At 42.7% G+C, this 22,824-nt stretch overlaps 1 protein-coding gene across 2 annotated transcripts in view; it reads right to left on the minus strand.

The window, feature by feature from the left end:
* Nucleotides 1–22,824, minus strand: part of plch1 (phospholipase C, eta 1) — a 44,779-nt gene that overhangs the window by 16,235 nt on the left and 5,720 nt on the right. Inside the window, exons 2-10 of one of the 2 annotated variants that reach the window (XM_086125591.1) lie at nt 19,547–19,693; nt 16,982–17,225; nt 15,538–15,667; nt 11,551–11,721; nt 10,405–10,498; nt 7,733–7,936; nt 6,047–6,167; nt 4,301–4,472; nt 974–1,081 (exon numbers count right to left, since the gene is read on the minus strand). In XM_086125591.1, the coding sequence (XP_085981717.1) occupies nt 974–1,081; nt 4,301–4,472; nt 6,047–6,167; nt 7,733–7,936; nt 10,405–10,498; nt 11,551–11,721; nt 15,538–15,667; nt 16,982–17,225; nt 19,547–19,693 (1,391 nt within the window). Of the gene's footprint in view, nt 1–973; nt 1,082–4,300; nt 4,473–6,046; nt 6,168–7,732; nt 7,937–10,404; nt 10,499–11,550; nt 11,722–15,537; nt 16,155–16,981; nt 17,226–19,546; nt 19,694–22,824 lie in introns of those variants that run through there. The other variant, XM_086125590.1, reaches the window with a different exon arrangement.

A 22,824-nucleotide genomic window follows, 5' to 3' on the forward strand; every position in this document is an offset into this window, starting at 1 on the left:
TTCTTCACTATGATATAATGTTCATCATAATTTGTTTACAGCAGTTGCTCCTGACTCAACTCCCCTAAAAACGCTCCCCTATAGGCACCCCCACAATTTATTGGCATCATCCAAATCCATTTCAGCGCTTGCCCAACAGTGCACTGGGAAGCAATTTAAAATACAGTTTTGTTGCTCAGGAAGGAAGGAAGGAAGGAAGCAATTATCACGCATTGCAGACTGCTGGCTTTAAATGTTCGTCTTCAGCCAAAGATGCTTGTCTGGTTGCGGTTTTAATGAGCTCCCTATATTAAAAATAAAAGAAATACAAAACTCGTCGATAGAAACCTGCTACCGCCCTTTTTAAAAAGGACTAGGCTCATCCAAAGTGGCATCTGCGGCCCACGCGCCTCCAGCTAGATATGGGGAGAACGTGGCCGTATTTAGTCACACAGGGGAACCATGTGACAAATGATTGGAGTGCTGTCCTGCTTTATATCATATTAATAAGGAGAACACACGCGGGCGTCATCTGATAAAAATACGGAGAGACTGTCGAGAAAGGTATGATCACCAATAGATGAGCCACTTTCACACAATACTTGCATTGTCCTCATCGATGTGCGTTGCCATTTTTAAACAATAAGTTTTTCGAGGGACATTTTGTGCCATTCGTTTTGGTACTTTCAAGTCATTTTAGCTGTGTAGTATGAATATCCTGTCATTTAAATTTGCTTCAATGTCCATGCCTGTGTGGGTTTTCTCCGGGTATTCTAGTTTCCGCCCACATTCCAAAACCGTGCATGGCAGGTTGATTGGAATTGTCCCTCGGTGTGATCGTGAGTGTGAATGGTTGTTTGTCTGTAGATGCTCACTGAGCAGGCGCCTAACAAGGTTTTCTGTCATTTCTTTCCTAGAAAATGTCAAAGTGAACCATCATTCTACTCAAAAGCAGTATTGAAATATCAACATTTTAAGGTCTGCGGTGTCTCACATTGCTGTTCTTGAGCTTGAAATCGTCCTCAATCTCGTCTGCACTGTCGTCGTCGGACACCTCGCCTTCCTCAGCATCCGCAGACAGATATGCAGGGAGACTCTTGCCCTGCACAGTGTGAAAGCGATAAAAAGTCATCACCCGTAAATAGTATGTCTCAAACACAGCATTGATTGCTGCACATTGTTTCGTGCTATCTTGAGCAACCAAAGTACAGAAGGGCCAGAATCGTTTATATCAATACTGACATGAATCATTAAACTGCTCACCCCAAATTAAATTGTATCAACTTTGATGAAAAGTTGATACAAACAATACACCGTCCATTATTGAAAAATAATCGTGCTTGGTTTGACTTCTAATAAAGTGGGTGGTGACATGACCATGGCTCCCGGTTGACCCCTGCTCTAAAGAGAACAGCAAAAAAATTAAAAATTAAATAAAAACACTACAATGGCAACCCAAAAAAAACCTACTCTACGCTTAAAGAGGAGGCGTACTTCTCCAAATGACTCATGTGGTTCTTTTCCCAATGTTGGCACATTCCCACACACATACGCAAATGTACAATCTGCTGCCGACTCTCGGAAAAGCTCCCCAGGAGAGGATCATCCGGTCGAGCCGGAGCACATTAGCGAGGGTGTGAGTGGGAGTAGGTAGATTTTCTGAGCTTCTCCGTGAAAAAAAAAAAAAAATCAATGGCCAACTCTCAGCCCTCTGTAGTCTCTTGGTTAACATTGCAGCCCCCTCATTTCAAAAAGCCGCCGCACATTTTACCACCACTCGTCTGCTCCTTATTTGCCTTTTTTTTTAATGTGTCCTTTTTTATTTTATTTTTTTAATGTGTCCGTACTCTTGGAGGCTGCTGAGGAGCTGAAAGAGGACTAAAAGGCTTTGTGGGAAAATCAATAAAGCTTTTTGACTTTTTTGGGGGGGATCTTCACTCGGAAGAGACAAAAGCTTTTTGCCATGGGAACAATGCATGCCGCAGAGGGCACCCATAATACTAAACACGCTAGAAAAGCCCTCTCCCTGTCTTTGTGTCCAGCAGCAAAAAGCGCCCCCTGTGCTGTTAAACATGGATAACTAAGCCTCCGCCGCCTTACGTCACGGCTAAAATCAATGATTCTCTTCGTAACGCAAGAACAGAAAGCGGAAATGGAGATCATTCTCAAAGGTTTAACGATTGCTCCAACAATGCTAGCTGGAGAAGTATTGGATCTCATGCACTGGTTTGGAATCAATTGCTGAGGTCTTGTTTTCGATAGCGGACAGGAAAGTTATAAGAGTCATACGACTCACGGCTTTTCATTTCATTGCTTATCTTCATTTTTTTACACGAATACAATATTGACTGTGATTATGAATTTAGAGCTGTGGTAGTGTGTACGCTCAAAGGCAAAGCAGCAAAATTCACCTGTTTTATCCATATTGGGGTGGGGGGGGCAGCCATATTGCCACTTGCGGTTGACTGAAAATGACATCACACCTGCTCAGGGTTCAGGTAAAAACCAAGCAACATCTTCAGTCCTCTGAGAAAATCAATCGGATTCTTGTTGCGATCCAGTAGAAAGATGTCTAAAATGGCGGCTTGCAGCATAAACATCTTGCGATGTGACGTCAAGCTAACACGGCCGTCGTGAGTCGGACGGCAATCAAAACGATGGGATCAAAACATTGCTGAATTAACGAGCACTGAGAAGAAGCACTTCTGCAGCAGCGGCGGCGGCGGCTCGCCAATGTGCGTCAGCGGGATTTTGACAACTGAATCTTTAATTTCCACTCAATGAACAGCTCTATTATTTATGCAATGCTCACATTAAGGACAGTTTTTTTTTCCCGCACCACACAAATATCGCTGCTTGTCCTCTGAATGTGGCAGCGTCGTAAAAACAGATGATACTGTCGTGAGACATCTTTAAATATTGAAACCATCGTGTGGTCCATAATACCAATTGTTCTGCATTTCTTTTTGCAAGAAATGCCACTAATTTCTTGTGAGAACAGGCCCTCTTAGTTTGACCTTGACTGTCTCATTTTCTTCTTCTTATGAGGCACATTGAGATGTCATCCTAAATTGGATCATTTTGTTGAATATTTAGTTCAATTAGCATTTGAAACATTGCCAAAACAGAACAATCGCGTAAATGTGAGATAATCTGCGCTAATGCTAATAACTGTGTTAATTTAATGGGTTTTATACTTCAAAGGGTCTTTACTATTTTCATCAAAATGCATATAAATTGGGCGGGACTGTGTTAAACGTCCACCTCACAGTGCAGAGGTGCAGGGTTCGATTCCGGCTCCGCCGGCCTTCCTGTGTGGAGTTTGCATGTTCTCCCCGCGCTTGTGTGGGTTTTCTCCGGGTACTCCGGTTTCCTCCCACATTCCAAAAACATGCATGGCTGTTAATGGAGACACTCTAAACCAGGGGTCGGCAACCTACGGCTTTTTCATCCTTATGTTGCAGCTTTGCATGGCTTGGGAAAAGAAATTCTAAGTGTCCGAATGAAGTGCTATTTTTCTCAAAAAGGTGCATCACTGCTGTTATGTTCTATGACTGTACACTAGGGGACAGTGTTGCTATAAAAAATGTTGAGATGAAAAAGGAAGGAGAGGCGTTCTGCAATGGCAACTATTTGAGTTGTACGAACTAGTGTTGTGCTGTTAATAGCCTGTTTATAAAATATTATGTTTGGCTACACTCTGGCCTTGTTATTTTACCTCCCGACATCACAACTTCTTCCTTCAGACTTTGTGCAATTTCGGTGATTGGCCTTCGCCTTCTTCAGAGATGTTTGCGAGCACCCGGCATGTCAGAAGGCAGATTTGACAGGCGGCAGTATTTTATTTGTGCTCGTTTGTTTTTGTTCAATTGTCGTTGTAAATCGTAAGATTATTGTGATCTCCAAATATTAAAATACATTAATTTATATTTTGTATTCTTTTTTTGTCGCACCTTTCGACAGCACGGAGACTTTCAACCCAAGGTAGGCCAAACGAAGGAGAAATCTTTGAAAGAAAATAGAAATATCTGAAGAAAACGAAACATTTCATGATGCCTGCGCAGAAAAGGTTCTTTGAGTGTAAAGGTTGCCGACCCCAGCTCAAACTTGTCCCAAGGTGCAATTGTGAGCGCGGATGGTTGTTCGTCTATGTGTGCCCTTAGATTTAGGTCTGGGCCCTGGTTAAGCACTTCCAAAATCCTGAAATTCATACTTTTCCATTTTGAACAGATTTCCCTTCATTTCAAACTCGTGCCACGTTCACTTTCTCCAGCGTGGTTTTGCCGCTTGGATCCCATATATCGTCTTGGTTTTGACTTACTTTAATGAGAATCTTGCCCTGCAGGCTCTGAGGGCTCGGTAACATCTTGGACTCTCTGCTGAGCACGTGCCCGACGTCCAGCTTGTCGGCAAACACTTCTCTCAGATACTGGGCAATCTTCTTTTGCTGCTGGATGCTGCAGTGATTCTCGATGGACAGAAGCACCGGGTACCTGCCACACACCGCACATGCAGTTTACGTCAACATAGCGTGAGGGTGAGCAACAAAGAAACAGTCTCGTCTCTTCGTGTCCCCAAGTTCACGTTCAACAGACACCAAGTGAACGTTTCAAAGAGGGAAATCGAATCTGTCGTGACAACTATTCACCTCCACGTCTCGTGTGTGTGTGTGAGAAAGGTTCTATGTTAGACGGTGTTTTCATTTAGAAAAGTGACTTTTGGCCACACGGTAGCAGAAATGTCAGCTTTGTCAGAGTGACAGCTTCGCCTTGGGGGAGAAGCAAGCCTGCCTTCACCTCTTCACACACCCACATATAAACATACGGGCGCACACAAAACAGACACACACACACACACAAACAGGTGCTGTGCTTGTGACAAAAAAGGGCCAACTGAGCGAGATACATCAAGTTATTTCATTTCACTTATAGTGACAAGCTGAGATTCTCTCGGGTGAATCATGAGGGTGTGTGCGTGTGCGGCGCTATGCCACTTCCACACGGCCAGGGGCCCTTCATCATACTGAGAGGTGACACCGATGGATAAGAAGCGTGTAAAAGGAGAACAGATGTGACAATTAAGAAAAACGTGATTTATAAATATGAAGAATTAAATGCGTCTGCAACATATGGAATATCAAGAAGGCGGTGCCTTGAATTATGCGTTTGATTCATTCTGTCACCATGCTTGTAACTCAAATCACGCGACGGCAAGGACAGTGTTTCAAACGCACTGCGACGCAGCTAACAAGTCCATGTACGAATTATCCTGGACAAATACGAGGCGCAGCAGCCAATATAAACAATGTTTAAAGAGGGAGAAAGCGACAATAGAGGAGTCACTTGGACCGTGACGCATCACCACCTCTTTCCCCGCTTCGAGAGCTTTAGCTTCATATGTCATGAGCTACAAGCAAAACAACCCTTGACATCAATTAATTGGGCAGGCAATGCATTGTAAAGCCGCCGAGCACACAAAACAAGCTGAGAGTTTAACTAAATAACAGCTAAACGGGTGCACAAACTCAATGCAATTCTATTTTTGCTCCAACAAGCTGCTGCCAAATTGAAACTCCACTTCAGACTTAATTACACCGCTTGAATCCGCTGCCTTGTTGCCACTGCCCTGAAAGGAAATAAACGTCTTTATAACCAGAGCCACTGGCTTCAAATGGTAGAGGAAAAGAGTCTGGATCACTTTGTTGAGGTGGCACTGGACTCTGTGGAGACAAATGGTCACTCCTGTGGGGATTGTGAGGAAACACTCATCAGCAGATGGTGCGCTTAGATGCTAATGATGGCCAAAAATAACGGCGTTGTTTTAGAAAGCCAATGTTGGCTATTTAAACGTTAAACCTGCTTTCAAATCGATGACGTCTGTCCGGTGCATTTTGTTTCCTATTGAATAAAATACAGAGTTCTGCGGATTTTTTTGACATTACTGTTTCATAAAGTGAACTGTTTGCAGGTACTCAATAACGCAATTAACCATATGTAGAATTTTTGCGGACAGAATGTCATTGATGTTTGCCACGGAGGAAGTCATTGAACGTCATCGGCGAGCTCACTGGTTATTGATGAAGGCGTATTTGTTGATGGTCTCGATGACTGACTTGAAGGTGATCTTGGAGGTCAGCGTGTAGCCGTGCTGGACCATCGGCTCGCCATCTGGACCGTCCCAACAGTCCACTGCAAGAGAGAGAGAGAGAGAGAGCTGAGGAAAAACACACCTCGTGTGTCATTCTCGTGAGAAGAGGGCCTCTTGTCCTCTTAACGCTGCTTCTCATTGCTCATCGTGAAAGTGAAGTGATACTTGGGCTTGAGGACACATTATCGCAACTTGGACAGACTTGACTTTGGATTTTCTAAATGACCCCGAGTTAACACTGAAAGCTTTAATCTTGCCAGAAAGAGAAGAATTTGTTCAGTAAGGACCAAACATGCGGAATGCAGTGTATATGGTATTCTGACTAGCACTGAAGTACCGTATTGGCCCGAATATAAGACGGCCCTCATTATAAGACGACCCCCTCTTTTTCAAAACTCAAGTTTGAAAAAAGACTTTTTGAACACCAAATGAATTTTTAGACAGAAAATAATTATAGTACATCTGAAACAAATAATTATAACAATATATTTGAGAAAAAAAGCATGTTATTTTGCCTCATTCAAATCTTAATATCTGAACATTTAAATATGTAAACTAAAGTGCAATCACATTCGTAAATGAATGGCTTCTGGTTTTTGAAATGTAAATGACATCATAACTTCTCCTCAGCAGCAGTGTTTAAGATTGAATGACTGTCTGTGTCTTATGTGTCGTGTTGTATTATTTTCCATCCATCCATTCTCCAAACCGCTTGATCCTCACTAGGGTCGCGGGGGGTGCTGGAGCCTATCCCAGCTGTCTTCGGGCAGTAGGCGGGGGACACCCTGAACCGGTTGCCAGCCAATCGCAGGGCACACAGAGACAAACAACCATCCACGCTCACATTCACAACTAGGGACAATTTTAGAGAGTTCAATCAGCCTGCCACGCATGTTTTTGGAATGTGGGAGGAAACCGGAGTACCCGGAGAAAACCCACGCAGGCCCGGGGAGAACATGCAAACTCCACACAGGGAGGCCGGAGCTGGAATTGAACCCGGTACCTCTGCACTGTGAAGTCGACGTGCTAACCACTGGACTACCGGGCTGCCCGTTGTATTATTTTGTTATTATGTTATTATGGCTTCAAGATGGCGCCACGAAAGTGGCTGCCTTTACATCAGCTCCTATACTTTTTGTTCTTCTCCTTTCTTCATTTCATAACTTTGCTGCTGGAAATTGGAATTTCTTCATTGTGAGACAAATAAAGTTTTTTTATTCTTATCTAAATACGTGGACTGCACTTCCTAAGCACTGAATTGAGACTATATCAATTAATAAATAAATGTTACAACCATGCATCCTGTCTGAAAAATAATACCAACACACCAACTGAAACGAAGCATTGACGGAACTAGCCCAACTCATCATTGATCAATAAAGTGATTGGTTCACAAAGACTGTGGTCCATACCTCTATAGTGTATAGTGTGGCTTTATTGTTCAGTTTTGATAAAACTGCTCCTTCTGAGTCCAAATCCATGCTGACACTTTTAATAAGATAAGATAACCTTTATTTGTCCCACACTGGGGAAATTTGCAAAAAAATGAATGAATGCATGTTGGCCTGTTCTGTTTCTGTGACATCACGAGCGAACGTCCACTGACCTTCGACGCAGCGACAGCCGGACTGGAGAACCCAGGCATACATGTCGGTCTTGGAGTGCGACAGCAGCTGGTCTCCGGTCAGGTACGTGTTGTGAGAGGAGGCGATGAAATAGTTGCACAGAGGTTGATCCATGTCTTGGTTCACGTCATGGTGCAGCGGGTTGAAAATATCGCACGTTGGACTGCGCATGAAGCTTGTAAAACCTGGAAGGAGACAAAGAACAAATGAAGACATACTGCCCAGTTCTGATACAACTGCCATTTTAGCAACATCCTTAAAAATACTGTACGGTACTTTGAAAGAGGATATACTGTAATTTGGACAACGGTGCTTCGACAACAGCATGCTTCTCATCGTCTTTCCAAATAATACAGCAATACTAGTCTTGTTTTGAGAGTTTTCAATTGAATATTAAAATATTTTCTCACAGCTTATGATTTTTGAAAAAAGAAAAAAAAAAAGGTATTACGACTTCAGTTATTTCCCGCAAAAAGTTTGAATTTCGTGTTGTTAAAATGTTTCTTAGAATTTTTTTGAATGAACAACAATAATAATAATAATAATTTCTGTTCTTTTTGTAATATCAAAACTAGCTTGTAAAAGTAAAAGGTAAATGTCTAATATTTCATGCTGTTCCAAAAAAAAAAAAAAGTTACTTTTTTTATTTTATTCATTCATTCATTCATTTTCCGAACCGCTTTGTCCTCACTAGGGTCGCGGGGGGTGCTGGAGCCTACCCCAGCTGTCTCCGGGCAGTAGGCGGGGGACACCCCGAATTGGTTGCCAGCCAATCGCAGGGCACTACTTTTTTTTTTTAATATGACATTATTCTCATGAGATTTTGATTTCATTTTTGTTTTAATACTTGGATTTTCTTTCCTCAGAGAATTAAATATTGGATAATATTAAAGTATTTTTTAATTCTCATGTGCACAATTTAACATTTTTAAATCATATTTGGGCTTGAAGATTATTATTATAATTTTGGTCATTTCAAAACATAATTATCACACCAATATTCTTTTTCTCAATATTAATGTTTTTAAAAAAAGTTATTTTTCCAGACTATATAAAATGTAAACCTCATAACTTATTTATTTTAATCTCAATGTATCACAATCTAAGGTGTACAGTATATCAATCCGCGGGCCGCTGGTTGGTGACCGCTGCAGTAACAGTCACTTCATGTCATGCAACAGTCACATGATCAAATGACATCAGTAAGTTGATCATCCAGTATTTAAAAAAACAAAAAACATAATTGAGGGGCAAGTTTTTAACGGTAACGGATGAGGAATCACAAGGCTTCGAAGTAAGATTCCATTTATCCATCAAGGGAAGAGGACGGAATGAGACAAGGGGGGGGGGGGGGGGGGGGTCTTGCTGTGGAAACGCAGTTATGCGAGTGGACATCCATCTTGTCACGCTTCTATCAAATTCTTGAAAATATTCGCCGTCTATGTGAGAAAAAGGTTATTTCTGTCACAAAGGAGCATGTTGCAGGCCCACAGGCTTTAAGCCAGCATCACGCCGTGATCCTCCCACGACGGCAACAATGACATTAGTCTCGCTCCTACACCTCCTCGCGTCAGCCTCGCGTTCCCTGCCGCGCACTGACTTCCCAATTTTCTCATGCCTCCTCGCTCTGTCGCCTGCCTTAAGTCGAGTCTTCAGCTGGCACTGATCATGCCATTGAGGGAGAGTGAGTGCTCGCTAAAAAACTCATTATTTATGGGCAAACGTATTGGCACAACGGCGACATGAAACAACTGAAAGGGATCGGGGAAGAAAGGTCTGCTTGGTAATTCACTTTGAAGGTGTTTGAGCACTCTAGCACTATGCTACTCTACTGCTGAATATTGCTCAGCAGCATGGACAAGATCGTGTCATGCTCACAAAATAGATCCTGAGCTGAACAACACATGCAGAATAATTACTGGCACACTAAAACCAACACCACTGCCAGCACTGTACAGATTGGCGGGCATCGCACCACCACACATACGTAGAGACATTCATGCAAGGACACAAAAGCATAGTCAAGAAAATGACACAAGACACCCCCTCTATGGTCATAGTGACTCAATAAGAAGACTGAAGTCCAGAAAGAGCTTTATGACCGTCCAAAGTTTAGACCCTGAGCAGTCAACAAACCACAGGCTCGAAAAATGGAGAGAATGGGACAGCTCTGGACTAAATGGCGCAATCCAAAGCCCAAACGAACATCTTCCAAGTGGAACTGCCCTCTCAAGAAAGAACTGGGTGACATTAAATAGAGCAAGAACCAGAGTAGGCAAGACTGGGAACAACACCTATAAATGGGGACTCTCACTCAGCAGTGAGTGTCCGTGTGGCCACCCAATACAAACAATGGAGCACATTCTTCGGGATTGTGAACTGGGGCCCACCTGCACAGATCAAGACCTCTTAGACACAAGTGATGCTACCAAGCAATGGATCCAGTACTGGCGCGACAAGATATGATGATGATGAAGGTGTTTGATTGGGTTTTCTCCGGGTACTCCGGTTTCCTCAAATCAAGATGCACTCATTTTTATGCCGAGCGGATTTTTATGCCGTCTATAAAAATTGAGCCATTTTTCAAGCAGTGTCTGGATACATTATTATTAATGCATCAACAGAACACTATACCCAACACTGCAAGGCTCACCTTCAATCCCCATGACACCATGTTGTTTGTTCTCATCGGACACCTCAAACTTGTCAATGATTTCAGCCACAAATTCTGGAGTTATGTTGACCATCTGCAGAGACAAAACAAAAGCTGTAATATTTTGGATGGTATCATTTTATTAACATTTCGTTCAGTGCATGTAGATTTTAAAAGAAATTGAAAAGGTCTAATATGGAGAGAGTGAGCAAAATGGCAGGAAGTGAGTGCTGCTGTTTTGGTTAGCAACAGCTTTCAACTGGCTCAACTCTTTGTCCGCATGTGAAGAAGTGTGTCGATGAACTGAAATAATTACACTCCCTTCCAAGCAACTCATTTAGAACATGCAGTAATGTTTAAATTCACCCGAGAGTTCATAAGAGCCTCTCAGTCTCTGATTGTGAACAAGAGCATCTGACGTGCGGTCAGTGTAGGCAAGTGAGGCACTCCCGCCGCCCCCTGGTGGCCATTCCATTCAACTGAAGTCATTAGTAGCGGTAAAATAGTCATTCACAGTTACCGTGCACAGTACTCGTTTACAACGTGCCGTAAAATTTAAATTCAATGATGACTGTTTACGTAACTCGATAAGTGCTGCTACTTCGGTTAGCAACGTCAACAAGCTAATGTTTTGCTTTTGAACAACAGCATCTATGAATAGCAATAAAGAGTCGCAGGTTGAGATACACTGCAGTTGCACCTCAACTTACAAGTGACCCGATTTAGTAGTTCGTTGAGATGAAAGTTGCCTATTTATTGAATTGTGAGCAAAAAACATTTTTGAGGTTCTAGCACTAGATGATGCCAGCAAACTTAAAAAAAAAAGCAGCAGATCAAACAACATTTCATGTACTTGCTACAAGCTGCTTTTTGCCACTCCCAGGACACGTTTGGACATAAAACCGAGTGGCCAGTCCACTAGCTTAAAGCGAAGACATAAGACAAAATGCCGTGGACTGACTTACGAAGCCAACATCGATGGTGTGTTAGTTTAGGTCCAATTTTTTGTTTACCTGTGAAGGCTACAGTGCTTTTTAGGTTCAACTTGAAATTGAACTTGAAGGCCAAGCAAGCCGAACTTTGTGTGAGTAATCTCTGTCAATCAAACAGCATGTTGGAGAGGCAGTACCACAAGATCTCAACAACCTTTTGCTCGCAGCGCAGCATGTTGGCCAGGTCGTCGGCCGTCAGGTGGTCCTTCCTGTCGCTGTAGGCCATCATCAGCAGGAAGAGATCCCGCCGCATGGACATCATCTTGTAGAAGACGGCAAACTCATCATACGTAAGCGTACCCTGCTGATCATCCGTGTCTGCTTCCTGGGGGTGGGGGGGGGGGGGGGGGAGGGAATACTCAGGTTAGCCAGTCAGACGCTCCATGAATGCTGCAAGGCATGACATATTGATGACCGCACTTCATTTTTCACTGTGTGAGCAAAGCAGACTTCTGACAGCACTCAAGACGCATGAAGATCATAAACCTCGATGAAGATGGTAAGGATTCTAATACGGGTATGGGTTACACATCAACGGCGTCTTGTTTTGTTTGCTTATGTGTTTGTTTGACGGCAACACACAAAGCAGCAACAACACCATAGGAAAATAATTGATTGAAATGATTTTGGGGCAGCTTGTATCCGATTGTCAGCAAGCTTGGTTGACCTGTAGCAGCGATAACTGATAGCTCCTCTGCTGTTGTGTTTTTGATGGTGATTAACCTTTATGTTAAGGAGAGTCAAAAGTGAATTTGCAACAAACCACAAGGGATCATCAATCCAATTTAAGGCCTTGGTGAGTGCTTTCCAGCTTTCATTTGCCGTGCTGCTTGCTAAAGGTCCTTTTTTCTTTTGTCAAATAGGTCAACCCGTAAGGTGTAGTCTCTTTTTCTTTGGTCCTTGTATGAACAAATAGAAGATGTGCAACTGAGTCTAAAACTTGAATTAAGAGAATTTTCATTTTTGTGCGGACAAGTGTTTCTGCCTTTCATCTTTTTCACTCCAGCGTACGAACCTGAAATGTTACATTTCGTCATCCAAAACCTAGCCAATTGAACATGGCTTTCGTATCTCAGAATCAATTATGCCGTCTACGTGTGACCTTAAAAAAAAAGAACAACATTTTTAAATATCTATTTGACAACACCATTCTGTAAATTACGTAAACATCCCCGATTTCTGGTGACGTGATTAGATCGTGACAGCTCTAGTCATAAATTTAAAAAGTGCACTTTTTGCTGAAGAGGGTCGCCAACCCCCATCGCTCACTCAACTTTCTAATGAACTAAAAACACCTGATAATCAGATTCTTTGCCATCTGAGCTTTTAACAGATCCAAACTTCAAGATAATGGTCCATGGTCAAGGTCAAAAAAGTGAAAAAAAATGTATCCATCCATCCATCTTCTACCGCTTATCCGGGGCCGGGTCGCGGGGTAAAAGCTTTAGCAGGGAAGCCCAGACTTCCCTCTCCCTAGCTACTTCTTCCAGCTCTCCCCGGGGGATCCTGAGGCGTTCCCAGGCCAGCTGGGTGACATAGTCTCTCCAGCGTGTCCTGGGTCTTCCTCGGGGTCTCCTCCCGGTGGGACATGCCCGGAACACCTCACCAGGGAGGCGCTCAGGGGGCAACCGAATCAGATGCCCAAGCCACCTCATCTGGCTCCTCTCGATGTGGAGGAGAAGCGGCTCGACTCTGAGCCCCTCCCGGATGACCGAGCTTCTCACCTTATCTCTAAGGGAGAGCCCGGACACCCTGCGGAGAAAACTAATTTCGGCCGCTTGTATCCGGGATCTCGTTCTTTCGGTCACGACCCATAGCTCGTGACCATAGATGAGGGTTGGAACGTAGATCGACCGGTAAATTGAGAGCTTCGCCCTTTGGCTCAGCTCCTTCTTCACCACGACAGACCGATACAACGTCCAAAAAAAAAGTAGATTAATTAAAAAAAAAAAAAAACTTTTATCTGCTCCAATTTTAATCTTGATTATCCACAATTTACATCCAAAATTGCAACAAATCACACAGCCACACATCAAATAAAGTCCTTGAGGATTTTCCTGATCCCGTACATATCTCACTATTTTACAGTACAGTACTTTCCTCACACGATGGATGGCATACTAACCACAATCTTCATTGCTTGAAAAGCTCACCAATCTCACACATTTACTCAACTCAGAAATCAACTCAAAACACACGACTTTCACCAAATGTGTTCTTTGGATCCTGAGCTTTTAAAAAGGTCAAGTCTTAAAGGTTACGATTCAGGCTTGCAGCAAGGCCAGACATTTCAGGCAACAGAAACCTCATGTTGCTGCGATTTTTATCTGATTAGCCACAAGCTCCACAATCAAAAAGGTATTTGGAACAAACCACATTGACCAACATATCAAATCAAAGAACTTGAGAAAGGCTTTCCAGGAATGTCATCACGTTTGCTATGAGAATGTAATCACCCAAAAACGTTTTCAGCAGAAAATCAGTTTGGAGGATCTATAAAATAGCTTGCAGAATTTTGGGGCCCCAACTCTCGGTTTGGGAAACCCTCCTGTATCTGATAAGAAATCAATGATGCTATTTTTACATTTCGCCCTGATGACATCATCATTTCAACTGTTGGGCCACAGAGAATGTGCTTTTTCTGTGTTTAATGGCTATTTGAGTCCAACTTTCCTTTCATATCATCACACACGTTGTCTGAGGACACGCTCAGGACGCCTCGCTGCTCGTTCCAGTGCACCACCTCGCACCGACAGCTCATCGCCACCGCCTCATATCACCTGGATCTCATGGGACCAATTCCCACTGATGCCCAATCTAATAATGGCGACTAATCCCTCCATCGGAAGACAATCCCGAATGAGAGAATCCTCATGCAAACTCCCTGATGGCCGTCGACAGAAATGTTTAGGCTTCCTGGATGCCATACTTACCGAGCTTTATCTGAAAATACATCAACAGGGTTGTTTGTTGCACAAAGCACATCAAGTATCGCAAAAGCGTGGTTACATAAGTAGCGTTTTATCTGCTTTCTGTGATATAAAAATCATTTTGCGGGTATATAAATGGAACCGCGCTCATTCTCGTCCTTTCTGGGCACTCAATTCTTTTTAGGGCTCTTCTTTTTTTTCCCAGGCAAGAAGCGAGGCTTTTAAATCACCAGGCCAAAGTGAAGACACAAATCATTGAAGACTGTCAAAACCACCCCCCCCCCTCCACCCCCCCAAAAAATCGAGGACTGAAAGTGCTACGATCTGTTAGCTGTTCGTCTTTGGTTCCTAATAAAGTGAGACAGTGATGGTCATTAGCACTGCACCGGAGCACTGCGTGACCCTCCTCAGAAACATCACTCATGTCCCGTGTGGAGCTTTGACATTAGCCCAGTGTGACTTCTCCGTTAAAAATTAAGGCTCTTCTCCTAGTTTTACCCTTTTTCCCCCCCACCCCCATCACCTAAAACTTTTTCATCGCGCCTCGTACCATATAACTGCTCATGCATGTTGAAAAAGCCAGTACTGTTAAATAAAAGAAAAATATGAGCATATTGATATAGAAGTGTCATAATTTTTTGATGATGGTATGGAGTCAGAACATTTCATTAGGTAGACCGGCAGCTCTGACTCCGACAATGGTTCCTAATCAGTGTGCTGCAGGAAATTATATAATTCCACCTCAATGGTCCCAAATTATTTGTTGACAACAAATCATGTGTCTTTGTTCATCTGTCTATGCCTGTGACAGAATGAACAATTAAATACTTTACCACTAGAGGGCAGAAAATACAACCTGTGTATCCACTTGTTGCCATTCATATCGATGAATAGATTCCATCCTATTTCTTATTGTGATGTACAAGCTCAGGGCAGTATACCGAGAGCTTTTTCTTATATTTTGCCACATCATAAGTAAATAATCATAATCATAATAATAAAGCTTTCTGATCGTGTCGATCAAGCTCAAAGTGTTTATTCACTCACTGGATTTTATTATGCATGCACTGATGCCTCCTTCGGTACAACTCAACCCAAAATAAAGCTAGTGCTCAGGTGAGGGTACCTGATGAAGTGTGTACTAAACATATACCCGGATAACATCATGGACCCAGTAGTTCACGTTTTTCATTAGATTTTTTTTCCCGCACCTGGAACATTTGTTTGACCTTCCTCCGTGGGAGATTGACGTTGAGCTTGTGGAGGAGTTGGTAGATCTCATCTATGTTCAGCAGGCCGTCGCCGTTTTTATCGGCTTCCTCAAATGTTTGCTTCATCCACGTCACCACATCACACGTTAAGGATATTTGTCTTAAGTACCTAAGATTGATACATCACTCGATTTGAGCTGTTTGGGGTTGGGGGTGGGGGGTAAATGAAAAAAAGAAAACACACTGCCTTGAACACATCAGTCAAAAAAAAAAACACAAACAGTGAAGGAGAGTGTACCTCTCCTTTATTTACCTCCACACCAATAAGGAAGTATTTTACTCAAGAGAAGTGGAGATTGTGGAACATAAGTAGCATATAAGCGCTAACTGTAATGTTACTATTGCTGCAATAATGGCAAATAAAGGCAACCAACAGTGGTTTACGTCATAGTGTCAGCTCGGGACAGTTTGAACACCAACTGATGAGCTAATACAAAATAAACAGCATCTCAGAGTACCTGGTTTTGCAAATGGAAAAGCACCAATATTGAGTGTAGCTATGTCAAGACTAGTTGTACTATGCAGTGTTAAAGAAGCATTTTGGATACACAGGCCACAAAGAGTCTCAGATAAATTGATCACATTATAAATGAATTCCCTGCACAATAATTGAGGCTGAGGCTTTTAGACACCATGAAAATATTAAGTGCCAAACCCCTTTAAAGTCCATTGCTAACCAAATTAGCAGCGCCACTCAGATGATTTTAAGTATGGCGATGGACAGCGAGTTGTAAGCAGGTTCCCTAACAAGTAACTCGGGACTCGCCGGTGCTGCTCGTCAAGCACCCTGCATGAATGACCAAGGCTGCAAGCTGTTAGCCACTAGCCGCTAACGGCAGCGAGTGATGCCTGACGAGAACGGCTACTGCGAGTTAGCGTGTAGGCTATTAGTTAGCTCGAAAAGCGCCCTGACCCATGTGTAGCTTGTCAGTGCTGAATAATTAGCAACCCTGTCTTGTTTTGTCAGCATATCAGGAAGGAAAGGCTGTAGACGTTACATTGCAGCGACTTTGGACACATGACTTGTGCTATCAAGCGCTCAAAGATTTTTATATCTAATTCATTGCATGAGTTTCCATCATTAATCGCAATGACGTAATCACATGTTTCTATTTGATAGATGAATTTACCAAGGGACCAATTCTGAAAGCTTCTGGCTCACAGGTTTAGTTCTGCCCACGAGCACCACACTCCGCCAGCGTTGACTTTCGAAGTAGCGTGGCGGTAACTTGAGCAGGCTATTTTGCTCTGAGATGATACGCCAAGGACGCACAAACCAAGATGGAATTTGAATTTGGTTTCGCAAAATGGAAATGATAAGGGGTACATAATGGCACTGGGATGGATAGCATTGTATGCCATGATTTGCATGTGAAAAGGATATTGGTCGTGTGTCCGCTGCCGTTTGGCCAAAGAGTCCTCGTCGCTGATGCCGGCCATCAGGTATCGGAGGCCCGTGACCCAGGTTCGAGCTTCATCCGAGTTGGACGTAACCAGATCCAGGGACTCCATGTGGTTGCCATGGTAGACGGTGAAGCAGCACGCCGGGTCCAAGCTGCCCTCTGGATGCCGATGGAAGATGTCTGACTGGCCGCCCTCCGTCACCTTGTACAGCGAGTCGATGGTGACTGACGGGGATGGAAAATTAGAAGTTTACTCCGAAGTACCTCAAGATGCTCCACCCATCGAATACGGAATGTAAGTACTCACTAGGTCTCAAATGTCTTTTGAAGCTAGAGCCAAGAACATTTTCATGTCGACCCATCTCGACCAGCGCGATGCAATATAAATGGCAACAAACGTGTGAAGAATCAAGAGTGGCGGTTGCCGTGCAAGGAAGTGGGAGAGGCCAAAAAGGTGCTGCTGCTTTTTTTCTTTTTTTCTTCTCTCTCATATATACAAGTGTATGTGTGTGTGTGTGTGTGTGTGTGTGTGTGTGTGTGTGTGTGTGTGTGTGTGTGTGTGAGGATAAAGCGGATCAGAAAATGGATGGATGGATGGATGTTCCTTTTAAATGTCTAATACTGTAGCGATCATACTTGAGTTAAAACTTGCACGTTAGAGTTCTACTAAAATCATTATTTTCAATGTTACAACACTTCTATGGCAATTTACAAATGTACAGCAAGTAAATTCCAATTCCCTATGTACATTCATACAAGGAAACCATTCTTGAAATTATACATTTGCACCTTTTTTTATTTTAAAAGAACACATTTTACTGTGTTTGGCTGGTAACCGGTTCAGGGTGTCCTCCGCCTATTGCCCAGAGATGACTGACGGGGATGGAAAATTAGAAGTTTACTCCGAAGTACCTCAAGATGCTCCACCCATCGAATACGGAATGTAAGTACTCACTATGTCTCAAATGTCTTTTGAAGCTAGAGCCAAGAACATTTTCATGTCAACTAGAAACAAGAAGCGGAAGACTGTGTGTGCACGTGTCGCGGCTGTGAATTGATTCTAAAAAAATTAATTCATAAAAAAAACTATACTGAACACATTGAGTCATTGAATTGCATTACATTGAAGTTCGGGGTGTAACTACTTAATCGATGTATCGATGTGTCTGACAGTGAGGAAGAGATTTTCAAAACAAAGCGATGCATTCATTGGCGTCGATACACTTTGGATTTTGCAAGAAAGGAGATTGTCTTGCCGTGTTTAGCCTTTGCAAATGCCGAGTGAAATGCAACGGGGTCACGACATTTTGTCGACCCATCTCGACCAGCGCGATGCAATATAAATGGCAACAAACGTGTGAAGAATCAAGAGTGGCGGTTGCCGTGCAAGGAAGTGGGAGAGGCCAAAAAGGTGCTGCTGCTTTTTTTCTTTTTTTTATCCTCGTGCGCAAAGTATTACATTTTTGTTACCCCCCAATTATAGTGCATTACATTCATAATCCCCATTCGTGTAACTCTACCCTGCACTAGGCCTAAATATTAAGAAAAAAAACCCTCAAATTTAAATGCAGTCAAGCCTTTTTAGTTATTTATTTTTACTATTGCGCCATATTGGATGCACTCAATAAAGCAACCCTGATAGAGCAACTTGATTTGATTTTGAGGCAAAATGTTTTGGTCACTATACGTTGTTGGAATGATCCATTTCCCTCCGACTGAATAATCTCATCTCTTAAATTCCATCTTGTCTGACAGGAAAAATATGGTCGCATCGTTTTACATCCCACATATATACATATTTGGAAAGGACAGGGCACGCACGTGTATTTCACAATTGCGGCTCGTGAACATACTTAAGAGGCTTATCTCATGCTGACAGTGGCAAACAGTCATTTTTAAACATGTTTGTACACATCTATAGGCGTCTCAGTGGGTTGATGCTGAAAAAACTGAATAATCCTCTCAGTGGCAGCAGCGGTAAACAACACACACACACACACACACGCACACACACACACACACACACACACACACACACACACACACGCACACACACACACACACACACAACTTGTCAGCCATTTAAGGTGAAATAGGAGGATCACATAAATCTCTCCGTATCATGACATTTGACTTTTGTTGTTGGGGTATTAATTCTGGTGTGTTTTGAGAAAATTGTAGGCAACACGGCAGTTAAAGACCTGTTTGTGGTAGTTGCTGAATGCTAAATATCACCATTAAGAGAAAATAGTAACACCTAAATGTGTATATTTGATAATTGATCTTTTAGTTTTTGTATTATTTTCACTTTATTTCTTCTCTTTTTATTCCTTTTATTCATGGTTCCATTTTTGTTGTATCATTTGTACCGGTGTTATTTCTTATTTGAATGTTTAACCCCGCCCCCCTTTAGAAAATGACAAACCTCTATTATGACTTGTCAATGCATGCGTACCAAATGAAGTGGCCGTTGTCTTCAGCCAGTGTGTGCTGTTGTGCCACGTGCGCGGGCGCGGGCGTTTGTTCGAGCGTGCGTGCAAACGTACTCTTGGCCTTCTCGCTCTTGCGTGATGGCTTCCAGCGGATGCAGGAGCGATGCTCATCCAGGTAAAAGAGTCTCACCAGCCCTTTGGATCCCGCCTTGAGCTTCACCATCTGTGTCCCCGACTGCATTACGCTCATGCATCGCTCCACTGAGAAGAAACACACGCGCACGCACACACACATATATATATAGATATATATACTGTATATATTCTGTATAAAGAAAGAAAGAAAAAAAGAACATCATTAGAGTGTGACTGCTAGTAAGACACAAAAGGAGCAGGTGCGTGTTCTTTATTTATCTTTGTAATTTGTCTCACTGGATGTGGGCAAGGTCAGAGAGTAAAGCGCACACAGAGATGCTGCTGTTTGCGAACACAAGGCTATCTATCCGCTGAGAGAGAGAGAGCCCTAAAAGAAGCTCAAAGAGCGGAGACACTAAGTCATTGATGCACAGGAAGAACATCTCAGCCTCGCCGGGAAGGAGGATGCAAACGTCTCGGCTTCATTCAACACATTGGAAGGAGCCAACGTCCTTTAGGTACACCTGCGCATCCAACACACAATTCTGTGGAGGATGTTACTCTATTATGACTGTTTCTGACCAAAACAGAAACCCTGAAACGTCACGGGGATCTAAAGCACCCTGTTGTACTCTTAAGGTATGCACTGGTGCACAATCAAATCAAAAGAAATCACAGCGGCAAGTCAAAACACATCATTTCCCACAGAAAAAAAAAACATAAACGGCATACAGTAGTGGCTCTGTTGTCATCCGGCGGCTGGAAAGATTGATTGTTTCATTCCTCAGCCGGATTATGTTTGTGTTTCCGCATTCAAGACCACAGTCCTCTTTTTGGTTCAATTCACATGACACAATCTTATAGCATGACACTGATGTTGATTTCTCACAATAAGTATGAAGCAAAATATCCAACAATTACGATTATTACATTCAAAAGACGGGCCTGCGTGGGTTTTCTCCGGGTACTCCGGTTTCCTCCCACATTCCAAAAACATGCATGGCAGGCTGATTGAACTCTCTAGCATTGTCCCTAGGTGTGAATGTGAGCGTGGATGGTTGTTTGTCTCCGTGTGCCCTGCGATTGGCTGGCAACCGATTCAGGGTGTCCCCCGCCTACTGCCCGAAGACAGCTGGGATAGGCTCCAGCATCCCCCGCGACCCTAGTGAGGATTAAGCGGTTCGGAAAATGGATGGATGGATGGACATTCAAAAGATTCCAAAATTGGCATAATTGTAAAACAAAAAACAAAAAACGATTATATACAAAAATACACACACACTTCTCTCTCATATATACAAGTGTATGTGTGTGTGTGTGAGGATAAAGCGGATCAGAAAATGGATGGATGGATGGATGTTCCTTTTAAATGTCTAATACTGTAGCGATCATACTTGAGTTAAAACTTGCACGTTAGAGTTCTACTAAAATCATTATTTTCAATGTTACAACACTTCTATGGCAATTTACAAATGTACAGCAAGTAAATTCCAATTCCCTATGTACATTCATACAAGGAAACCATTCTTGAAATTATACATTTGCACCTTTTTTTATTTTAAAAGAACACATTTTACTGTGTTTGGCTGGTAACCAGTTCAGGGTGTCCTCCGCCTATTGCCCAGAGATGGCTGGGATAGGCTCCAGCAACCCCCTCCCCCCCGCGACGCTTGTGAGGATTAAGCGGATCAGAAAAATGGATGGATGGATAACACATTTTATAAAATGTGTTTGGTCCAAAAGGAACTTTTATCATTTTTGTGTTTTTGACGTTTTCAATATTTAATATTCTTTTCAGAATCAACCAACCCTAGTGTGAACAATGAAGCCCTCTTATGTTACACCGCCTTCTTCACAGTAACATGAGCAACCTGACGTCTACTGCGGTGGACCACAACAAGGATTCTGCCCTCATTCTCTAGCATCCGCTGAGCATGTGCACACAGACAGACACACACACCAATACACTATATGCAACCACATGTATATTTTATCACGAGCAAGTTGTATGTCCTCAGGAAAAGCTTCGCAAAGGAACACATTCTGCTCTTCATGTTCCACCATACCACAGCCAGTACCGCTAATGCCCAACAGTAAACATTTTCATCTCTAACGGACCAAATGAACAATTCTTGTTGACTCGAGTTTCTTGGGCTTTCCCATTGTTGTGAGTACTGATCGCTCCAAAGTAGTGCTGTCAAACTAATCTTTGGACGGGTCCAATAAATGATTAAAAGACCCAAATTCATATATTTTCATTCCCATGATATGTGCAGCGACCCCCCCCCCCCCCCCCCCCGCTATTGGTGGTGATAGGGATCGAGCCCTGCCGAAAAATCAATCTGCCAAAGGGGGTAGTAATTGCATATGAATGCCCCAAAGTGAAAGCAACGCACTTAAAAAAGAAAGAATGATAAAACATAAACGCCATGTCTAACATGTCGACAATCATGAACCCATGTTACATAACAAATGTATTTAGTATTGAAATTATTCAAACACAAACAACCTCCACATCAGGCTCATCAATAGTATTAGCTAGCATACTAGCCTAAATGACATGCAAACTGCAAGTTTCAGTTTCACTATTGATTACGCACCAGGTGCATTCAAGGACCACCCATAAAAACGGACATCTCACACGCTCACAAAAAAAACATTATCCAAGAATTAAACAGAACAACAACAAGATTCCACCAGTGGGCGCCAAAGTGATAATGGTATCGCGTTGGCCTGAGTAAAAAAACGAAGAAAAGACATTTTCGGTGACGAACGGAGGAGAAAAAGATACCAAACAGCATAATGCAGTGGGGAAACTGGGGACTGACAAGAGTACAGACATACTTCACCATCTTGACAACAGAACACTCCAGCTCGAATGGTTGCCCTAGCGGTATGAAGTGGCCAGGCCACGAAGAGCCATCCAGTCTGCATTATGTAACTGCGATGCGTCGTCGTTCTCCTCATGAATAATTATGACTCCTTGGTGTCTTAAATGGACCTGATCTTAAGTGGAAACAATGATGTGGGCCACCAACTACTTTGGTGGGCTATTCATCGCACACAGAGGATCGTGTTTTATTCAATATATTTTGCCAACTATCCAAATCGGCATAAGCCTTAAAAAATTTTTTAAATAAAATAAAAAATACAGTATTTTCCGCACTAAAAGGCGCACTGGATTATGAGGCGCACCTTCAATGAATGGCCTATTTTGTAATTTGTTTCATATAGTGGACGCACTGGATTACAAAACG

Source organism: Hippocampus guttulatus, chromosome 12, assembly GCF_054856545.1.
Source record: "Hippocampus guttulatus isolate MCC_2025c chromosome 12, RoL_Hgut_1.0, whole genome shotgun sequence".
Taxonomy (NCBI): Eukaryota; Metazoa; Chordata; class Actinopteri; order Syngnathiformes; family Syngnathidae; genus Hippocampus; species Hippocampus guttulatus.